This window comes from Sebastes fasciatus, chromosome 1, assembly GCF_043250625.1.
Source record: "Sebastes fasciatus isolate fSebFas1 chromosome 1, fSebFas1.pri, whole genome shotgun sequence".
NCBI classification, from domain to species: domain Eukaryota; kingdom Metazoa; phylum Chordata; class Actinopteri; order Perciformes; family Sebastidae; genus Sebastes; species Sebastes fasciatus.
In genome coordinates this window covers 14,898,939-14,918,323 of record NC_133795.1, presented here as the reverse complement: position 1 = coordinate 14,918,323, position 19,385 = coordinate 14,898,939, and the positions used below count along the sequence as shown (strand labels likewise).

The window sequence follows — 19,385 nt, the reverse complement described above, 5'->3', positions numbered from 1 at the left end:
GCTGTACTCTGCTCCTCTGCTCCTCTGCCTGCCTGCCTGCCTGCCTTCACTCAGCTCGCTCGACCTCACGTGCATGCGCGCACACTACACACTGCAGAAGACTTCGTAGCTCTGAGAATATCTAGTGATACAGTGGACGTTTGTGCAGAAATAACTGCTGCAGCTCCTCCAGACCAACAGAGGTTTCCCGTATCTTGTGAAGTGACGGCGCTCCGCAGAGAAATGTTATCATCTCCGACCGGGTGCCGGTGTCTCCCTCCGGCTACTCTGTTAGTTAGACACAGGTATTTGGAGCATGATACCAAGTTTCACCGTCTCACCATAATACCTTTGACATGCCAACCGGTTCTCTACTTTCAATTTGTGGAATTTTATCTTCAGTGCATTCACTGCCTCATCATATCTTATCTGTGCTTCATGGACCTCAGCCTCCCTTAATAAACAAAATGAGCTCTCAGTTTGATTTTATGTCCCTCTCAAGGCCTGTTCAGGTAGGCCAGGGGTCAGAAACCTGCGGCTCCAGAGCCACATGCGGCTCTTTAGCTCCTCTCCAGTGGCTCCCTGTGGATTTTTAAAAGAAAATTGTTGTAATGAATAACTGTTTTTTGTTTACATTTTCATTTTTATGTATCATTGTTGTAGGTCTATGGTACGACGGAGTATTAGGGCCACATTGAGGAAACAAAATAAATCTGAGATTACGAGAATAAAGTCATTATTATAAAGTAGTAATTTTTCGTGTTATTTTCTTTTTTTTCTTGTAAATATTCTCATAATATTATGACTTTTCTTCTCTTAAACTTCTGACTTTATTCTCGCAAACTTCTGACTTTATTCTCGTAATATTACGACTTTTTTTTCCGTAAAGTTATGACTTTTTTCTCGTAAACCTATGACTTTATTCTCGTAATATTAAGACTTTTTTTTCGTAGAGTTATGATTTTTTTTGCGTAATATTATGACTTTATTCTGTAAATCTCAGATGTTTTTTCCCTCAATGTGGCCCTAATACTCCGTAGTACATTTGCACTTTGGCCCTCACTGCATTAGACTTATATACTATATACTTACTCTATAAACTGTGTTACCTTCATCACAATGCTCAAATGTTTTGCGGCTCCAGACAGATTTATTTATTTATTTTTTGGCCAAAAATGGCTCTTTTGATAGCAAAGGTTGCTGACCCCTGAGGTAGGCTGTCAGACATGTCCTCAAATAAACAGATGAGGAAAACTATTTACTGTCTCTTGTTTTGATCATTTAAAATTAAATAATGGCAAAATAAAAAAAAAGAAGAAGTTTTATGAGCCATACATATGCTCTCATTCAGTCTGTTCTAATGCTGCACCAGATGAGCCTGAACCTCATTTTGAGGCTTAAAGCTGCAGTATTTATAAAATGTGCTGACTTGTTGGCAGGGTGCAGTGAATCAAACAAGTGCGCGTGCGTGACTACGGTGTGTGTGAGTGAGTGCACGCGCGAGGCGGTGCCACTAACAGTAATTATGTCAGTAAACTCCTCCTACAGGTCCTAATCCCTTATATCCGCTAATACCAACACAGACATTTACTCAGAAGCACCAGCTGCCGTCAACCAGCAGATCAAAGCTGTGTGTTGTTGTGAAGAAGCTGAGAGTTTGGGACAGATTGCTATTTACTGAAGAGTCTGAGGAGAGAGGAAGGAAGGAAGGAAGGAAGGTAAGGAGCCTTTAGAGTCCTCTTCTTCCTGTGTGGATAGACAAGGTGTGCTCACCTGTGCAGCGTTTAGAGAGCAGTGTAAAGTAAAAAAAAGTGGTGCCTGTCACTCTGTCAAATACCCTGCTTTCAGATTATAATCCTGTTTGATGGACGCCCCTGTTAAAAGGTTGGTCTTAATTGATTATTTGCTTCACTAGTTTTACAGTATGTCTGGCTAAATTGATGGGATATTACAGAGTGTTTTTTGTGAGGTGTTGCAGAGGTGGACACCAGCAGCACAATGAATATTTCTGCAGGCTGGTGTTAGAATAGAATAGAAATAGAAAATACTAATATTGTCTGCTTTTTGTGTAAAAAAGACAGAAATTTGTATTTGTTTTTATTTCAGTTTATTTTATTTTGTTTTATTTTAATTCTTTGGATTGTTTAAGTATGTGTCCTCCCTTTTTCTCTGAATTCGATTGAAATTATAGTTTAAGATGAAGTCTTGTTTTGTTTTTATGTTTCCTCTCCCCCCCTTGTTTTAAATTGTGAAATTTGGTGTAAAAACAAAGAGACAGCTGTAAAATGAAAATACAGTAGGAAAGAATGTGATGATGATTGTATAAATTGCTGAAACTGCCATAAAAACTAAGTAAAAAAAAAAAAAAAAAGAGTACATTAAGACAACATATCACATCCAGACAGATCACATTAAAACACATTCACATAAAAACTCAATACACCAATAGAAGCTGCATTAAAAAGGAGCACCAGGTACCCAGGACTGAATCTAGGTTAAAATAATAAATAAATAAATATAAAGTGCTGTGTGCTGAGGTAGCAAGCTGGCTTCAGAAAGTGGCTGTTCTCACAGATTAAGATGAACTTTATGGCAACAGGGACAAACAATAGACGTTAGATCCATTTTTCTTTTATGCCGGTGACGATTAATTATCCATAATTGGAGGGTGAACCTCTGCTACAAACAGCCTGTTGTTGTGTTATTACTTGTTATTACTTAACACCTGGAGGGCAGATCCTCAACTTGTCAGTTCTTGTCACAAACATTTGACAAATTTCCAGGTTTCTAAAGGTGTCACCTAAAATTTGCATGATGAAATGTCCTAAACTCATTGACTGTGGTACAATAGGTGTGATTGTCATGATTAGGATTGCTCACCCAGACTGTCTGAATATGTAGAACCAGACTCTGTGGTTGATCAGTGTCCTTACAGAGGGGATTGTTTGACTTACTACTAGCATTTGTAATCTGAGGAATGGAGGCAAACCAGTTCTTGTGAGTCACAACCAAAATAGTGCGTGACCTATCCTTCACAGTAAGACCTAAAGACATACCTCCATGTTTCTGCAGCTTCTCCTGAGCTAACAACGGTGTTGTTCTCCTCCCTGTCCCCCGTCTCTGTATCAATGTTTTCTCTCTGCTCAGTCATCTGATCGGCATGGCCTCGCCCGACGATACTGAAGGGTCTCTGACTCCTGTGGATTTCATCCAGCTGCAGCATTACATGGAATGTAAGTTTCACCTTCTCACTTCACTTTATTTCAACAATTATTACAGTTTTCTCATTCGCTTTGGCTCAATTCTCGAATGAGAAAACAAATAGAAAATAGAAAACAATGAGCTCAAATCTCTGAACAATTAATTTGTTGTTCACAACAGATTCAAATTTCTCATTCATTCAAGCAAATTGCATGTGTTTTGGCACATGTGTGCGAGTAAGTACAATTGTCTACATTAACCACAATAATAATAATAATAATAATGATAATGGTTGGAATGGTTATTGCTGTTTTGTTGTGTATAGATGTGCGTGTGTGTACAGTTGTGCGGCAGCGGCACTGTCCCGAAGCTCCAAATACCTTCAAATATTTCTCACCGAAGCTTCAAAGCCCAAAAAATGGTATTCGGGACAGCCCTTTTTGAATCTCAGTGAAATTGTCACACTCTTCACAACCTCTATACATTCCTCCATGTATAATCCATAAATATCTATGACATAATGTTACGTACTGAGGGGAGGTACAGTTTGTTGTTTTTGTACTGAACTATTGCAGGTTCTTTCATTTGTTGCAGGGTTTTAAATATTTTTTTTTATTTGCATGGATGTTATTTTGTGGCAAATTTTCTGTTCAATGTACATGACTTAACATGAAAGGTCAAAGGTGAATTTTTATAATACATATAACACATTGCTACACAAATACATGTACTGTAGACACAAACGCGCATATCCTGTTTCTGTGTATACAGTACTGTACAGTATTGACTTTTCCCAGTAAACTTTGACCTGCTTTTAAAATGGGAATCTAAAAGGCTAAGTGCGATATACAATAGCTGGTATAGTATAGTAAGTAGTCAGTGTCAAGAAACGAGTTAAACAAAACAGATTTGTATATAAGAAACATTTCCAGGGTTGACTGCCGTGGTGGAAAAACACCTAAACGTTTTGACCAGTACGGCTCACACGATGACAAAACAACTTTTCATTTTGGTGCCATTGACCAATTTACTGACACAATAACTGGTTTTGAAGCATGAATGAAGTGTTTTGGGTGAGTTACTACCTTTTGCAGACATGCAATAGAGTTGTGATGTCCCATCAAACAGGTGTGACATTTTGCACTTACAGTTTAGAGAAAGTTAAGACTGTTTTGAAAAATGAGCCAAAGTGACTGAGAAAATTTTTAATATTACCGGCATGGCAATACTGCACGTAATACATAAAGAGACCAGCTGAAGAGGTAGTTTTCCAATCTCTCTTTTGGGAAATCAATACATCAATAGAGTCAAAATATTCATTACTGCCTTTATATCCACTTGACTGAATAGCTATATATAAAGAATAATGATTTGCTATGGTGGACTGTAACTAAGTATATGAACTCAAGTACTGTACTTTAGTGTTTCCATTATATGTTACTTGATACTTCAAGTCTGAATTTCTGAGGCAAGGCAAGTTTATTTGTATACAGTAGCACATTTCAGCATCAAGGCAATTAAAAAAACGCTTTATGTAAAACACAAAACATTAAAAGCATTGAGAAACACATTATAAAAGATAAGATAAGATAAAACTAAAAATAAGATAAAATAGAATACATAGAATGCATGAGGAAAAGAAATACTGTAGTTATACATAATCTGTAAACCACTTTTACTGTAAGATCAAGATAGATAGATAGATAGATAGATAGATAGAAGTACTGTATTTACTACAAATGTGAGGTACTTTTGTCTTTTCTTTTCATGCCACTTTCTACTTGTACTCCACTACAATTCAGAAAGAAATTGTGTACTTTTGCTACACTATAATTATTTTACAGCTTTAGTTACTTTACAAATTGAAAACTTTACATACAGAACATATTAACAGCTTATAAAATATGATGTTTGATATAAATTTAACTACACAACAGTATATACAAGTACAGCTGGTGTGTTATTGGCTGGCTGCTATTTTTTTTACAGTGTGGTGTTAGTACTTTTACATAAGCATAACAATGTGAAAACTTCTTCCAACACTGATGATTTGAAAGTTGTGAGGAAATGAACACACACTGGTTGGATCAGTGACTTATGAAGCTAGAGGATAAATCAATCAGAGCACTCTTGTAATCTTATTCTTTTAGTTTATATGTCCAGCACAGGAGAGTGAAGGGGAGTAAAAGGCTGTAACATCTGTGCAATATATAGAAACTGAGATTTAAAAGTGCATTCTGGTTGATAATGATGGGTGTGCAGACTTTTCTTATACCTGATGGATCACTTTATCGTGTTTCCAGCTACTTTCAAACTCGAGAATCTCTCCTTTGGGAGGTCAATAGATTTTCACAGAAAGTGAAAGCAGCAGTTAGTCAGTAAGCATCGGAGATCAAATAAATGACTGAGGAAGTTCCTCAACATTATACAGATCCTCTGAGGATCGTTCAGCATCAACTCGGAAACACAAACAACAACTCCAAACTGCAAGTGTGCATAATAAATGGGCCAGGACTTTGAGCTACTAGAGAATTGGTTAGACCTGTTGACAGGAAACAAAAAGTGGTACGGGGCTAAAAATATGCTGCTGTACACTCAGAGGCTTTGAAAGAAATGAAATGGGTCTGTAGGCTTTTAGTGTTGGGAGGGAGGGGGGTATTTGCACTGTTGGATAATGGATGAGAGGATAATACACTCGCTCCTCTCTGGACCTGAGAACAGCACATCTGTGTTGTACCTCTGACAGCACGGCCCAGATTTAATGTACACAGTGTACGTCCATGTCCACAATTAGTGATGAGCTCACAGTTGTGTCCTGTTTTAGCACTCAGGAGCCATGTAATTAATGGCAAATAGACAAAGACCTGAATTAGTTACTAAGCTTCTCGGCTCTTAATTTTACTATAGGACATTTTTTCATCAGTCATGTTTGGTACAGACAGAGAGCAAAGATTCATATCAGAAAAACGTTAATGGCATTAAATTTTAGTATTTTTTTGTCTTCTTTTGATTTGTTAATTTACTCACGTTACGATGTTCTCTTTGCAGACAGCAGTTTGAGGGTGAAAGATGTGATTAAGGAGTTTCACCCCAGAGGTCGGCTGGCCCAGCACAGCTTTGGAGAGGTAAGTCCGTGAGTTTGCAAACAATAACTATTTAATTTAGTATTAAAGGTACAGTGTGTAGGATTTGGCGGCATCTAGTTGTGTGGCTGCAAATTGCAACCAACCGAGTACCCCTCGCTCATTCCTCCCTTTCCAAGACTGCGGTAACGTGAGCCGCCGAGTGCAAAACCGTGGTAACGCCGTTCGCCTCGCTCAGAGGCCAGCCTTACCATAATAACATTATTTTAGGAGCAACGGAAGTCAGACGGCTGCTGGTGGTACCACGGTTTTGCACTCTGTGACCCATAATTGGTACAAAATGAAATAGCTTTATCAAGGAAATTGTTAGGAAATTATCTAGAAATTACAGTTGTGGTAAAATAAAGCATTACAATAATGTTAATGTTACACATTAATGTTTTGACCTTGAGTCCCCTGACGATGAGTTTCATTTCCTTGCACAGTCCGTCGATGCAGCTGGTTTCTGTCTCTTTCTCAAGACCTACCTAGAAGTGGACGACTTCCCTGCAGATTTCGGCCAACGCCTTTATCGCTATTTTCAACATGTGGAGCAGGATGGGTCCACAAAGAGCCCTCTGCCCAAAGGAGGTAAATCATTCTGAAAGCCTGATTTTGTTTTACATAACAGCATGGAGCAGGTGTTGAGAGGACACAGTCATGTAGAGCATATATAACCTGCAGGAAATAATCAAAGAAAGACAGAATGCTGCAAAGAGTATTTCCTGTTGGACACTTTGTCGAACGCCCACCTGTTTGTTTTTCTGTTATTTATTTTATCTTGTAGTGCTGCGTCACAGGAATGAAGCCGTAGGCGTTTAGAGGAGCTTTGGAGATTAGAGCACCTGTTCCAATAACCAGCCTTTGATAGCATATTTGCTTTTATTGCTGCAGTTCTACATTTTCATCCAGAACTGAAAATAAAACATGCTATTTTAGACCTCAGTAATGTAATAAAGGTTCATACTGTATTTCTTTATCTTCAGGTGGCGTCTTTCTACGTGATGTGTCCTGTTACTTCTCAGTGCTGGAGGAAGGACAGCCACGGGAGAAACTTGAATGTTGGTTTCATCTTTTTGTGACATGTTTATTATAGTGCAACTGCCTTTAATGCACATTTTTACCACTGATAAATAATTAAGATTGATGATTTGTTAGGTCTGAGAAAGTGAAAACACAACGGATAGATCACTGACTGACTTTGTTTTGTTTCTAGTTACTTTCAAACTTTACGATAAAGACTGCAACCAACTCCTGGACAGCTCTGTAAGTTATTCACAATCACTGAACTATCCGCTCTGTGTTTATGACGTGTGTCTAAATTAACAACATTTAATCTAATTTTTGTATTCACTTACAACTGTTGACACATGTACATTTATTGTTTGCAATTAGTTCTGCAAAATGTAAAAAACATTTAATTTACTGCTTTGTTTTGTTGGTCCTGGACCCCAGAAGTCAGATTATTGAGGGGTCTCAATAAGTGAGGTGATTATTCTCTCCCTATATGTAGGCTACTGTAAAGTTTATTTGTAAGTTGAAAGATGAAGGAGCAGCACAGAAAATGCCTCTGACAGTGAACATCCAAACTGTAAATAAAGGCTAATTAATACATTTAACCTCTTCAGTCCTGCTCCTTTGCTGCATATTTGAAAATATCTTTAGAGTCATAATAGTCAAATAATCATAAACCAGTCCATTTACAAAACAAAGGAAAAGCCAACCCATCCTACTACCATCATACTACCACCTCATCACCAAACAAACAAATATAATCAAATAATAAGACCGCTACTTGGATTTTTAGCTTCGTGTAGTTGTATACCTACTTAGATTGAGAGGCTGGTTTTTGGATGTACAGCACACAGTGGAGGTAACAGTATTTTGCATATTGATTCAGATAAATTTGGTTACCATGAATGTTGTCTCTCCATCAGGAGGTGGATCGTATCATCACCCAGATGATGCGAGCGGCTGATTACCTGGGCTGGGACGTGACTGAACTCAGACCAGTATGAGTCTCATTTTCATGTCTTTTTAATTTTTTAAGCTTGTATGATTTGATGAAGGAATCTATTAATTTTCATAAAAAAAACTGCATGAGGGATGTGATAACTTCATATTTTGACAAGTAGGAGGGTTAAAGTCTGTTTTACATCAGAAATAGAGCTTAATTACAGCATCTGAGAGATGCAGGTATGCAGAAGTTAGACAATAAATAACAAGCAGATGTTTTTTTTAACTGGACAGGTGCTCCAAGACATGATGACAGCGATCGATGTGGATGACAGTGGGACTGTCACTCTGGATGAATGGGTGAAGGGAGGCATGAACAACATACCTTTATTGGTTCTGCTTGGACTGAAGGTGACAGAACAAACGTTTGACTCCACATATGACACTTAAATTTCCCTACAACACCCTCTTGTTTTGTTAAGAAAACAGGAACCACAGTAGAAAAAAGTTACCATTTCCAGTTGGTTTATTCTAAGAATAAACCAACTGGAAATGGTAACTTTTTTCTACTGTGGTTCCTGTTTTCTTTTATTTAGTGTTTTTGTCTTCTCCTCACCCACAGATGACAGAGAGGGATGGACAGCACATTTGGAGGATGAAGCACTTTAACAAGCCGACGTACTGCAGCGTGTGTCAGAACATGCTGCTCGGCCTCGGCAAGCAGGGACTCTGCTGCACCTGTAAGAGCTCACAGCCGCCAGCAGGGAGCAGCCACGCTCCTCATACACAGTACAAATGAAGTGGAGTTCACTTGTACCATTTATTATTTGTCTATTATTACATATATTTTGCCTTAGAATCAATTATATTTTTTAGTGGAGTAAGCTCTTGAACTCAATCACCTGTATTATTTGTTCTTCCTCCTCAGGTTGCAAGTACACCGTCCACAATCAGTGTGCCAACAAGAATCCCGAACCCTGCGCTCGAACCTTTGTCAATGCTAAAAAGGAGATTGGTGTAAGGACACTCACAACAACCCCACTTCATTTCCATTTCCTTACATTGGATTTATTTCTGTTGTTCAAATTTACAGTTACATTTACATAGAATTTGTTGACAATAACAACAATGCAGAATATCACCGGACTTATCCTTTAAATTAGAGCTCAAAAGCTCCTGTAAATGTAACTGTAAGTTTGAAAAACAGTCAAAATCCAATGTAAGGATTAAAGGATAACTTTGGTATTTTTTAACCTGGACCCTATTTTCCCATGTTTTTTTGTCTAAGTGACTAAACTCTGCCAACACCGGCACTCGTCTCTCCAACTCTCACTCACGTTTCCACCGAAACAATAATAACAATGATAAACTTTATTTAAAAAGCACTTTTCAAACAAGTGCAAGTGTGTGAGTGCTTTACATGGTTGAACAAGGATCAAAACATTTCTGGAAAAAAAAATGTAGTTCTCTGTAGGGTCCTTCTCATAATGTTGACACTTATACTGACAATCTCAGCCTGTCAGTGGCAAAAACAACCACCTTTAGTGAACGTAAAATGACAGGTTGTCCCAAATGATTACATTACAGCTTGTTTAGCAGCTGACAGCTGCAGCGTTGTCCCTCAATACCGGACCAATTTCAAAAATTGTTGTTCTCATTTGTCACTTAAACACAAAAACATGGGGAAATAGGGTCTAGGTTGAAAAATAACAAAGTTGCCCTTTAAGTTCTATGTTAAAGGATAAGTCTGGTGATATTCTGCATTTTTGTTATTGTCAAGAAATCCCACGAAAACCAACCAAAAGACCCAAACCAAATATGCAACTTCCGTACTCCCTGAGCCAATTTGTTCTTACTGTTAATCTTCAAAAACATGTCACAAATATATTGTTTCATTTTTGTTTTTTAAAAAAGGTAAAAGTTATTTCCTAAAGCAGTGGGGCACAGCAGTTTTTATAACATATAAAAAGGAGTAAATAGTGCATTTCTTGGGGACTATTTTCAGCTGCGGATTGGTACACATTTGGTGCTCTAGTGAATATTTCCAGCAGCAGGATGGTGTTTGTGGGATGAGTAAAAATAAACTACAGTGTAAATCGTAATTAAGGTACATGTCAACCAGTGCAACGGTGTGTCTCATTGGTGTGGTTTTGGACAACAACGGAGCTCTACTTTTAAAATTAAATCAGCCTGTGGATAAACAGATATGTTAGGGATCAATTCATGTTGGTTTTGGTCATTTCATTTGCTGACAAGAGGAAAAATATATATATATATATATATATATATTATTTTTTAAAGTATTTTTGTCAAATCTAACGAGCTAGTAAGTGGACCATTTATTTATTTATTTAATTAATCAATTTATGTATTTATTTATTGTCAAACTGTTTAAAAGGTAAAGAATGAACTTAAGGCTTAAGGCATGCTTGTCGTGTGAATATATCCATGTCAGTTCTCTCTTTACTGACCAAAAACCAAATGGCAGCAACAGTAAACCCATTAACGACGGGGAACATCACAGTGCATTAATCGGTAATAAGTGCAGCCCATCAGTGTTTTTTAAGTGCAGATTACAGCCGGCACAGTCCGCTCTGCACATCTGCTAAATGTCCTGATTTTGCACAAATGTACACAACGATGTGATCACTGTCTATTTCAGATTTAGTGTCACAACCACAACCCACAATCTATAATAGATCACTGAACTGGCCAAGTTTCGCCAGCTGCTTCTGGAGGTTTGATGTGCCAGTTTGTGTGCTTTAGGGATATTTGATCTGTTGGTGCACGTCTGACCTGTCAATGGTTATCATGTAGCGCTGTCTGGATCTCCCACAGCTGCTCTACGGAGGGTGTGATCTCTGCTGATTCTTCTAAAGTTAACATAATTTGTCCTGAAGTCATTCAGGGCTGGGTTGTGGTTTGGCACCACTGTATTGAACATGAACGTCGGATATCATCTTAAGACTTGCCTTGACAAGATAAGTTATAGTAGTGTATTAGACTTTTTCTTAATCTCTCCTTTTCGGCTCCTCTTTGTCTCAGGTACCAGCTCACGACTGGATCAGAGCTGACTGTAAGTCCACCAAGTGTCAGGTCTGCCACAAGAAGATCAAGACTTCAGCGGGGAGGCATTGTGTGTGGTGCCAGGAGATGGTGAGGAGTGTGTGTGTGTGAACATTAATGAATGAATTAGAGAGGATCTCTTTGTTTTATATTCACTGAGTCTTGTCTCTTTTTAAGCGTCACGATGAGTGTATTTTGGGTGGCTTATCGACCTGTGAGTGCGGGCCACTAAGAGATCATATACTGCCTCCGTGGGCCATACACGCCGTCTCTAAGGTAAAATAAACAGCACCATAAAATTGACTCTAGTAAACTTCGATTTTTAGGATTACTGTCAGTTAATTGCTTGTTTGTTGGCTAATTGTCCCGTGTTTCCTGCAGGAGGAGGACACCAGCTTGTTAAACGTCACCCCTGATGGCCACATCCTGCAGGTCTGCTGTTATCAAATCTTCCTACACACTTATATTCCTTTTCCAACTGTACACCCATGTGTTTTCTCCAGGAGGTCTCTTCCAAGTTGCCTTCTCAAACTATCATCTGCATATCATTGCTTTTGGGAGAATCTCCAATTTTAGTGATTCGTCATGTTTTTTTTAAAAAAGATTTTTATGTCAAAAAAGGACTGTGCCAGGGTCATGTAATCTGTTTGGTTCTGTTCAGTGTGTTGGATGAAGTCCTGGACAAATACGTCATGGTGATGTCTGCTTCATCTGGGACAAGCCCACTGATCCAATATTTCAATTTAAAGTACCAGATATATTAACCTCCTGTCACAAGATTGAAATCATGTTGGTTTCAATATATTCCAATGGTAACAATGGTAAAAAAGTACCAAAAATTACAGAGAAATTTACTGCAGCATAATCCACTTCTTAAGGGGAGACACTACAGGGGAATGCGGTAAATAAAAGTAACTCATAGATATCGCAATGAAACTTCCACAGTTTATTACTTACATTAAAATAATTGTTTTTTGTATTACAAGTTTTCAGTTTAAATATGTAAATTATGCATTATCTTATTAAATATGCACTAATTTGCATACATTTCCAGAACAGAAATATGAACATGGATAAAGCCAGCTTCGAAATACTTGTTTCGCGTTGTTGACATATTAGAGTCAAAGGTTTTTACAGAGGGGGTTTTCAATATCTCTTTTTATCACTCCATAAGTCAGAAAATACTGTCAACAGCCATAAAAAAACAACCCATTTTCGCCATGTTTTTAGAAATAAAATGTTCTATAAAACAGACTATGAATGATATATAAACAAACCCCTTTGTAAAAACCTTCAGAATATAGATAGGAATGAAACTGGAAAGTTTGGTATATGTAAGTGCTACTGAAGTGGAGATCTCTGGCTCAGAGTGAGAAAAAAAACAGCCTTTAAAAATATGGATTGTACAATTCCATACATTTTGTAAGACACTACAGGTGAATAACTAATAGATATCAACATGAAACTTCTCCAGTTGATTACTTTCATTAAGGAAATTATATTTGTATTACAAGCTTTCTGAAATTGTATGTTTAGATATGCAAATGATGCATTATCTAATGCTAACTTTTGGTGAATTTAGGAGAAATCTACAGACACAAATAGACAAAGTGTAGTAAAATAAACACCTTAATGCTTAAAGATGTATTTTGGATGTTTTCTTTCCACTAGTCTGAAAGAAGACATGTCATGGAAGCAAAATAGCCCAAAATCTAAAAATTGGCCAATGCATGAAAACACAATGTTTTTGCGTGTAGTGTCTTGCCTTAAAATATGGCTAAATGCACTGCTTCTGTTTGTAGTTTGTCTCAGTTAGCTCTGTGTCTTTATGTATGTACATTAAAGTACATTTTTAAACATTCACTGCCACATTTTTCAGTTGAATATTCCTAAAATCTCTTGAATATCTGCGATGGTAATTACAATATGTCATCATAAACAAATCAAACTCTTTTTTTTAGTGCTAGACAGGACACAAGAAATCATGGTGGTCGTGTATAAACCAAAGCTATTTCCTTGAAAAATCCCAAATCTTCTTTATTTGACAGCAGCAGACGTTTGAATGATGCTACACAGTAGCCTGGCTCACAGCATGTGTCCATACACCCTTACATATCAAATATGTGTTTTTCAGATGAGTTGCATAATGCATCAGATCTTAATCTGTTATGTATTTTTCTTCAGATTGTTTCGCTTCCAGACATCCACCCTCTGCTGGTGTTTGTGAACCCAAAAAGTGGAGGAAAGCAGGGTGAACGGTGAGCAGCTTAAAGTCTTGATATGTTTGTGTAGCTTTCTTTTAGTGTAAACGTATTTGTTCATCGGTGTGTGTGCTTCTCTGTGTTTTTCCACAGAGTGCTCAGGAAGTTTCAGGGCCTGCTGAACCCACGTCAAGTGTACAACCTTTGCAACGGCGGTCCTGCACCAGGGTACAGCACACTTTCACTACTATAACTGTACACTTTACACTACACTGTACACTAACACACTTTTGTTTTTTCAGACTACACCTCTTCCGTAACCTGCATGCGTACAGGATCTTGGTGTGTGGAGGAGACGGCACCGTCGGGTGGCTCCTGGACGCTATAGGTACTGTGGATCTTTTTGGGGTTTCACAGAGGTGATTAAGAAAACCATCTGTAAGGCTAAATAACGTACCTGTGGTTTCAGACAAAGCAGATCTGCAGGTGCATCCTCCTATAGCTGTGCTGCCTCTGGGCACCGGGAATGACCTGGCTCGCTGCCTACGCTGGGGAGGAGGTAAAACCATCAGTGCATTAACTCTGAACAATCACTGAGGTATTGACACTGACTGTGTTTACCTTTTCTGCTTCTTCTGTAATCCCATGAAAGGCTACGATGGGTCAGACTTGAGAGAGATCCTGAAGGAGATCGAAGGTGGCGAGTTGGTTCCCATGGACCGCTGGAGCATCCGGGTGATACCAGACGACCCCCAAGAGGCAGGAGACCCTGTGCCCTACGAGATCATTAACAACTACTTCTCTGTTGGAGTGGTGAGTCACACCGCCTCAGCAGGAAGGAAGGATAACATCACACATGGCTATTGACTGATTTCTTTAAAGAGGACCTATTATGCTTCTGTGCTTTTTCCCTTTTCTTTAGTGTGTTATATAGTTGTTTGTGCATGTAAAAGGTCTGCAAAGTTATAAAGCCCAAAGTAAAGCGTTTTTTGAACATTAAAGCATGTAAACATGTTTTAGTAGAAACCCAAAATACAAGTATGCACCTGAAAATGAGCATAATAGATCCTCTTTAACAACAAAAACACAAGAAAAGTATTGTAATTTCTTATTGACGTACATAGAAATGTGAATACATTACCTAAAATATGACTTTGACAGGATGCCTCTATCGCTCATCGCTTCCACTCCATGAGAGAGAAACATCCCCAGAGATTCAACAGCAGGTGAGGATTCAAGCTGACTGTATGAACTAAGAGTCTTTTCTAATGAAAAGTGTAACAAAGCTTTGTGTTTTTTTCAATCAATAACGGTGAAGTTGTTTTTGTTCTCTGTTGTTTTTAAGGATGAAGAACAAACTTTGGTATTTTGAGTTTGCCACTTCGGAGACCATCTCTGCGTCTTGCAAGAGGCTGAAGGACTGTCTCATGATTGAGGTGACAATATCTAATGCAGTCATGTAGCTGCAAAAGTAATTATTTGGAATTAATATAATTTCTCGTGTTTAAGTAGGGATGCACCGATGCCATCATGCCAATATCAGATTGGGCCGATACTGACTCAAATAGGTGGATGATCGGTGACAATGGGGCCGATCTCTTCAATTCAGTTCTATGTTTATATACTCTATACATTATATACTGGAATTTTAATTCCTGTTTAAGTTTTGACAGATTTGTTGCTGCATTTAAAAGGTTTACACTTGAATGTAATTCGGATTCGTTTTGAAGATTTTTTTGCCAAGTTGCAGGTGTACAATTTATTTTTTTAGAACAATTCAATACATTCATATCTATGCACTTATTTATCAGTGGTTCCCAAACCTTTTCTGCAGGGCCCCTCTTTTGTAGATAAAAAATAGTTGCATAGATGCATCATTGATATTTAGCCTCGCCGCTCCCCGGCTTACACATAAAAGAATGATCCCAGTCACTTCCACACAGTGAGGCATACAGCTTATTAATTAAACACTGGTATCGGATTGGTACTTGATATCGGCCGATACCCAAAGCACAGGTATCGCTATCGCTATCAGGACTAAAAAAGTCAAATCGTTGCATATCCTAGTTTTAAGTCTTGTTTTTTTGTTCCGTTGCGTAAACAACTTGTTGTTTTGCGTCCACCAGTGCTGTGGGAAGTCTGTGGATCTGGGCAACGTGTCTCTGGAGGGCATAGCTGTCCTCAACATACCCAGCATGCACGGAGGCTCCAACCTCTGGGGCGAGTCCAAGAAGTCGGATGGCGTGCCAGAGGTGGAGCCCAGTGAGGTTATCACTGACCCTGAACTTCTTAAAACAATCTCTCAAGGTCTGTACTCTCCTGAATCACATTTTTGACCTGCCTTCTTACATGCCGATACCGTCGAGCTGTTTGTTTGTAATCCTGATTTTAATCTTTTACAAACTCTTTGAACTTGATCTGTGTGTGTTTCGTCACTCCGCAGATATGAGCGATAAGCGCTTGGAGGTGGTGGGGCTGGAAGGAGCCATAGAGATGGGACAGATCTACACGGGACTGAAGAGCGCCGGGCACAGACTGGCACATACTTCCCAGATTACCATCAGGTTGATTACTTTTACCTACAGGCGGATGACAACAATAACAAGAATACCTGACAATATAAGACAGCAAGGATGTATATGGCTATTGCTTTGGATTGCATTTTATTGTCAGGTGTTCCTGGTATTGTATCCCTCTCTATGTAGTCTGGAGTAAACAGACACACATTTGACATAATGTTCACAAACAGTATAAACAGTGCAGTATAATTAGATCCCACTTTCTCTCCTCCCTTTGTGCAGGACAATCAAAGCCCTGCCCATGCAAATCGATGGGGAGCCCTGGATGCAGCCTCCGTGTACTGTAAGTGTCATTAGCCAATCTAATTCGATGCAAAGAGAGGTTACATATTAGATTCATTCAAGCCAGACAGTGGTTACAGCATCGTAGTGTACAACATTTATTCATAGATTTATTTCGATTATTGTGGCAGAGACACGTTGCTACAGATACTACAGCACAGATAAGAGCGATAATATCTATATATACAGTTAGCAAAACAACAACTGTGTGAGCCAGTAAAAAAGGGCTAAATCTGTGAGGGCTCAGGGCTGTCACACTGGGAAATCAGCCAGCGTTTGAGGGCACTCGTTTTAAACATCATAGCAATGATTTTATCCAAAGTGACTTACAGTTATCGCACGGATACATTGCGGTTTACTGGTCGTTGATGAGATGGGTGTACTACTAGGTAGATGGGTAGGTTACAGTGGAGGAAGTGCGTATACTCTCCTATATATATTCCAATGGCTTTTTGGCTGATAGGTGGGTATACCCGATATACCTGCGTATACCCACCACTACACCATGATACATTGTGAGCCATTTGAAGGCTATGCTTTGCTCATGTGGACAGGGGAAGCTTGAGGATCGATGCACCAACCTTGTGATTTATAGCAAACTACCAACTGAGTCGCCGTCCGCCAGCTACCCACAATTCACAGTGTCCTAATATTAAAAACAATGGTAGGGGAAATCTTAAATCTTAAAAACAAAACAGCTTCCAGGAACAGGTTTACATGCAAAATAGTATAATAACTCTACCCTCATTGATAAATATTAGAAACAGCTTTCAATATGACGCAATACAGTTCAACAGCAGCACAAACTGCAGCCTCAAAAATGACCATACAGTTAAATCAACACCTCTGTAAAACAGTTTGTACAACATTATAACCTTGATGAAGGGAGGATCTATTGAAGGACTGTTGTGTTAGACTTCATTAGTTTTAACCTAATAAACTGGCAACTGATTGTTTGGAGCCCTCGCACCCTTTTATATGACATCATTTAAACTCAGATAGGATTTAGTGCTCAGGGCTGAGGGTGGATATTGAAGGAAGTGATGTATCTTCAAAGTAAAAGTACAAATTGTATTTATTTTTGGATAAAGGGAACACTCTTGATTTAATAGAAGTGCAGACAATTTGGAAGTTTTTTTTTCTATTTTATCAAAGTTTTTTGGGCAGCTTATAAATTATACTGAGTTGATCAAATATGCATCAATTTAAAGGAATTTGAACACAATAATTATATTGTCATTCACCAACTTGTTTTATTTTTTTTTTAAATTTATTATAGATCCACATTTCTCACAAGAACCAAGCTAACATGATGATGGCTGCACCAACAAAACCAACCGGCTTCTTTCACCTCAAATAGATTAACGTTTCTTCTACATCCTCCGGTCTGCTGAGTGTCACAACACAACACCTGTATCATCGTGAATGATGCAGGATGAGTATTTAATCCATCGCTGAGTGTGTAACTGTGTGTTTCTATTAACAAGTATTCATGTGTATGTCTTTTGCACTTAATCCCTCATATAATTCTGCAGACAGACCAAGTCAAAAGTGCAAATTTCACTACTCAGTCTGATCATTGCTATTGTGTGCCAACTTAAATGTAATGCATCCATTTTTTGTTTTGTTTTTGTAAATAGAAGAGCCGAGATGTTGTGTGTCAATATAATACAATATACGGATAAGGAATATATTTGCTTATTTTATGTTGTGATAGCTTTTTTTGTGGATAATGAAATGTATTTATTTAAAAACAATTTCGGCCTTCAACAACAAGATCCTACCTGTCTGCTCTCGTGTCTTTCACTGTCAGTGTTCATCCAACTGAAAGAATATTAATGTAATTATTTCAGTGTTGTTGACTGTTTCTTAGATAGGTGAAGAAATGATGTGAGAAACACTTGATTGAATGTGACCAAATGTGGTTTTCTAAAGATTTGCTCTACAGTTATAGTCCTGAAAGTGCTGGACAGAGGGTGTGTGATTGAGCTTTTACCAAGTTTAGTATAAAAACTAAAAACAGCATTCCTTTGTATTTAATACATTAAGTTGCACACTGGAGTTATGTTAGTTTCCTAGATGTTGTTGTCCTGTAACTTTGCTGACAATTTATGTTTTTGCATCATCTTTGTAACAAGATTCTCGCATTGATTAGGCTTCTTAAAAACACAAAATATGCAGAATTCTAATGAAATAAGATATATCCCACCTAATAATACATTTCGTGACTGGATAAATGTTGGAGAAAATAATGCTGATAAGATTATGTTTCAGTGATGTGCATTATGTGTCTCTCAGGAGTCAGTAGTCTTGTGTTGAGTCTGTCAGTGTACATTCATGCAGTATAGTAATTCATGTTTACATGCAACCCGCTTGCATGTTCATTTATTATGTTGTCTTAATGTCAAATTGTGTGGTTGTCCTCTGCATGTGTGTCTTGGCATCCGTTTCAGTGAGGCTCATACAGCATCATATTGACAACTTTTATTGAATTTTCCTCAGAAATAATTACATTCTGTCGTTCCACTACAAATCCCTTTATAATATACAGTGTCCTGTTTATATTAGTGCAGATCTTACTGTGTGTTGCAGCTGAATATGAAGCTCTTAAAGGTTTCGTCACACTGGAATGAGACAGACTTGTACCATAATGCACAACAGTATTTATTATAAGGATACAAAACCCCCATTTTCATCTAAATCTTAAACTCTTTTAAAGGACAAATGGCAGCATACCAGAATGTTTACATGGTCTTATAAATTACAGTTCTTGATAACATGCTGCTTTCACTGCTTTCAAAGTAGAAAAGAACACAAATTTGCCTGTAAAAACATCTATAACACAGTATGAAGTGTACTCCCATGCTTATCTGTCATAAAGAATATGTATGAGCACTTAACAATGCTTATATTTCAGAGTTTACTTGTGTATTTATTTTAAGTATTGTGTGTATGCATGCAGCCCACTTATGGAAATTTGAAATCTAAGTTGCTTAAAT

General features: G+C 38.1%; 1 protein-coding gene across 3 annotated transcripts; it reads left to right on the top strand.

The window, feature by feature from the left end:
- The first annotated feature begins 1,559 nt into the window (after positions 1–1,559).
- On the top strand, positions 1,560–19,302 carry dgkab (diacylglycerol kinase, alpha b). 3 transcript variants are annotated; one of them, XM_074631564.1, is made up of 24 exons: positions 1,560–1,693; positions 3,127–3,212; positions 6,229–6,305; positions 6,749–6,893; positions 7,289–7,363; positions 7,519–7,568; positions 8,240–8,314; positions 8,553–8,669; positions 8,881–8,998; positions 9,187–9,275; positions 11,304–11,414; positions 11,502–11,600; positions 11,706–11,756; positions 13,509–13,582; positions 13,679–13,753; positions 13,828–13,913; positions 13,995–14,084; positions 14,178–14,338; positions 14,687–14,751; positions 14,871–14,961; positions 15,652–15,832; positions 15,969–16,089; positions 16,327–16,387; positions 17,666–19,302. In XM_074631564.1, exons 2-24 carry the CDS (start codon positions 3,140–3,142, stop codon positions 17,744–17,746), a joined length of 2,166 nt encoding a protein of 721 aa, XP_074487665.1. In that variant the 5' UTR covers positions 1,560–1,693; positions 3,127–3,139; the 3' UTR covers positions 17,747–19,302. The 3 variants fall into 3 exon arrangements, with proteins under 3 accessions (XP_074487665.1, XP_074487672.1, XP_074487659.1); XM_074631571.1 differs by having other exon boundaries at positions 1,560–1,697; XM_074631558.1 differs by lacking the exon at positions 1,560–1,693 and adding an exon at positions 1,736–1,863.
- Positions 19,303–19,385: the final 83 nt, after the last annotated feature.

What these genes read in the sequence shown, in the direction of transcription:
- dgkab (XM_074631558.1), top strand. Translation starts at nt 1,844, where the DNA reads ATGGACGCCCCTGTTAAAAG. An exon ending in AACGGCGGTCCTGCACCAGG is followed by an intron (nt 13,754 to 13,827) that starts GTACAGCACACT and finishes TTGTTTTTTCAG; the next exon opens with ACTACACCTCTTCCGTAACC. An exon ending in AGGACTGTCTCATGATTGAG is followed by an intron (nt 14,962 to 15,651) that starts GTGACAATATCT and finishes TGCGTCCACCAG; the next exon opens with TGCTGTGGGAAGTCTGTGGA.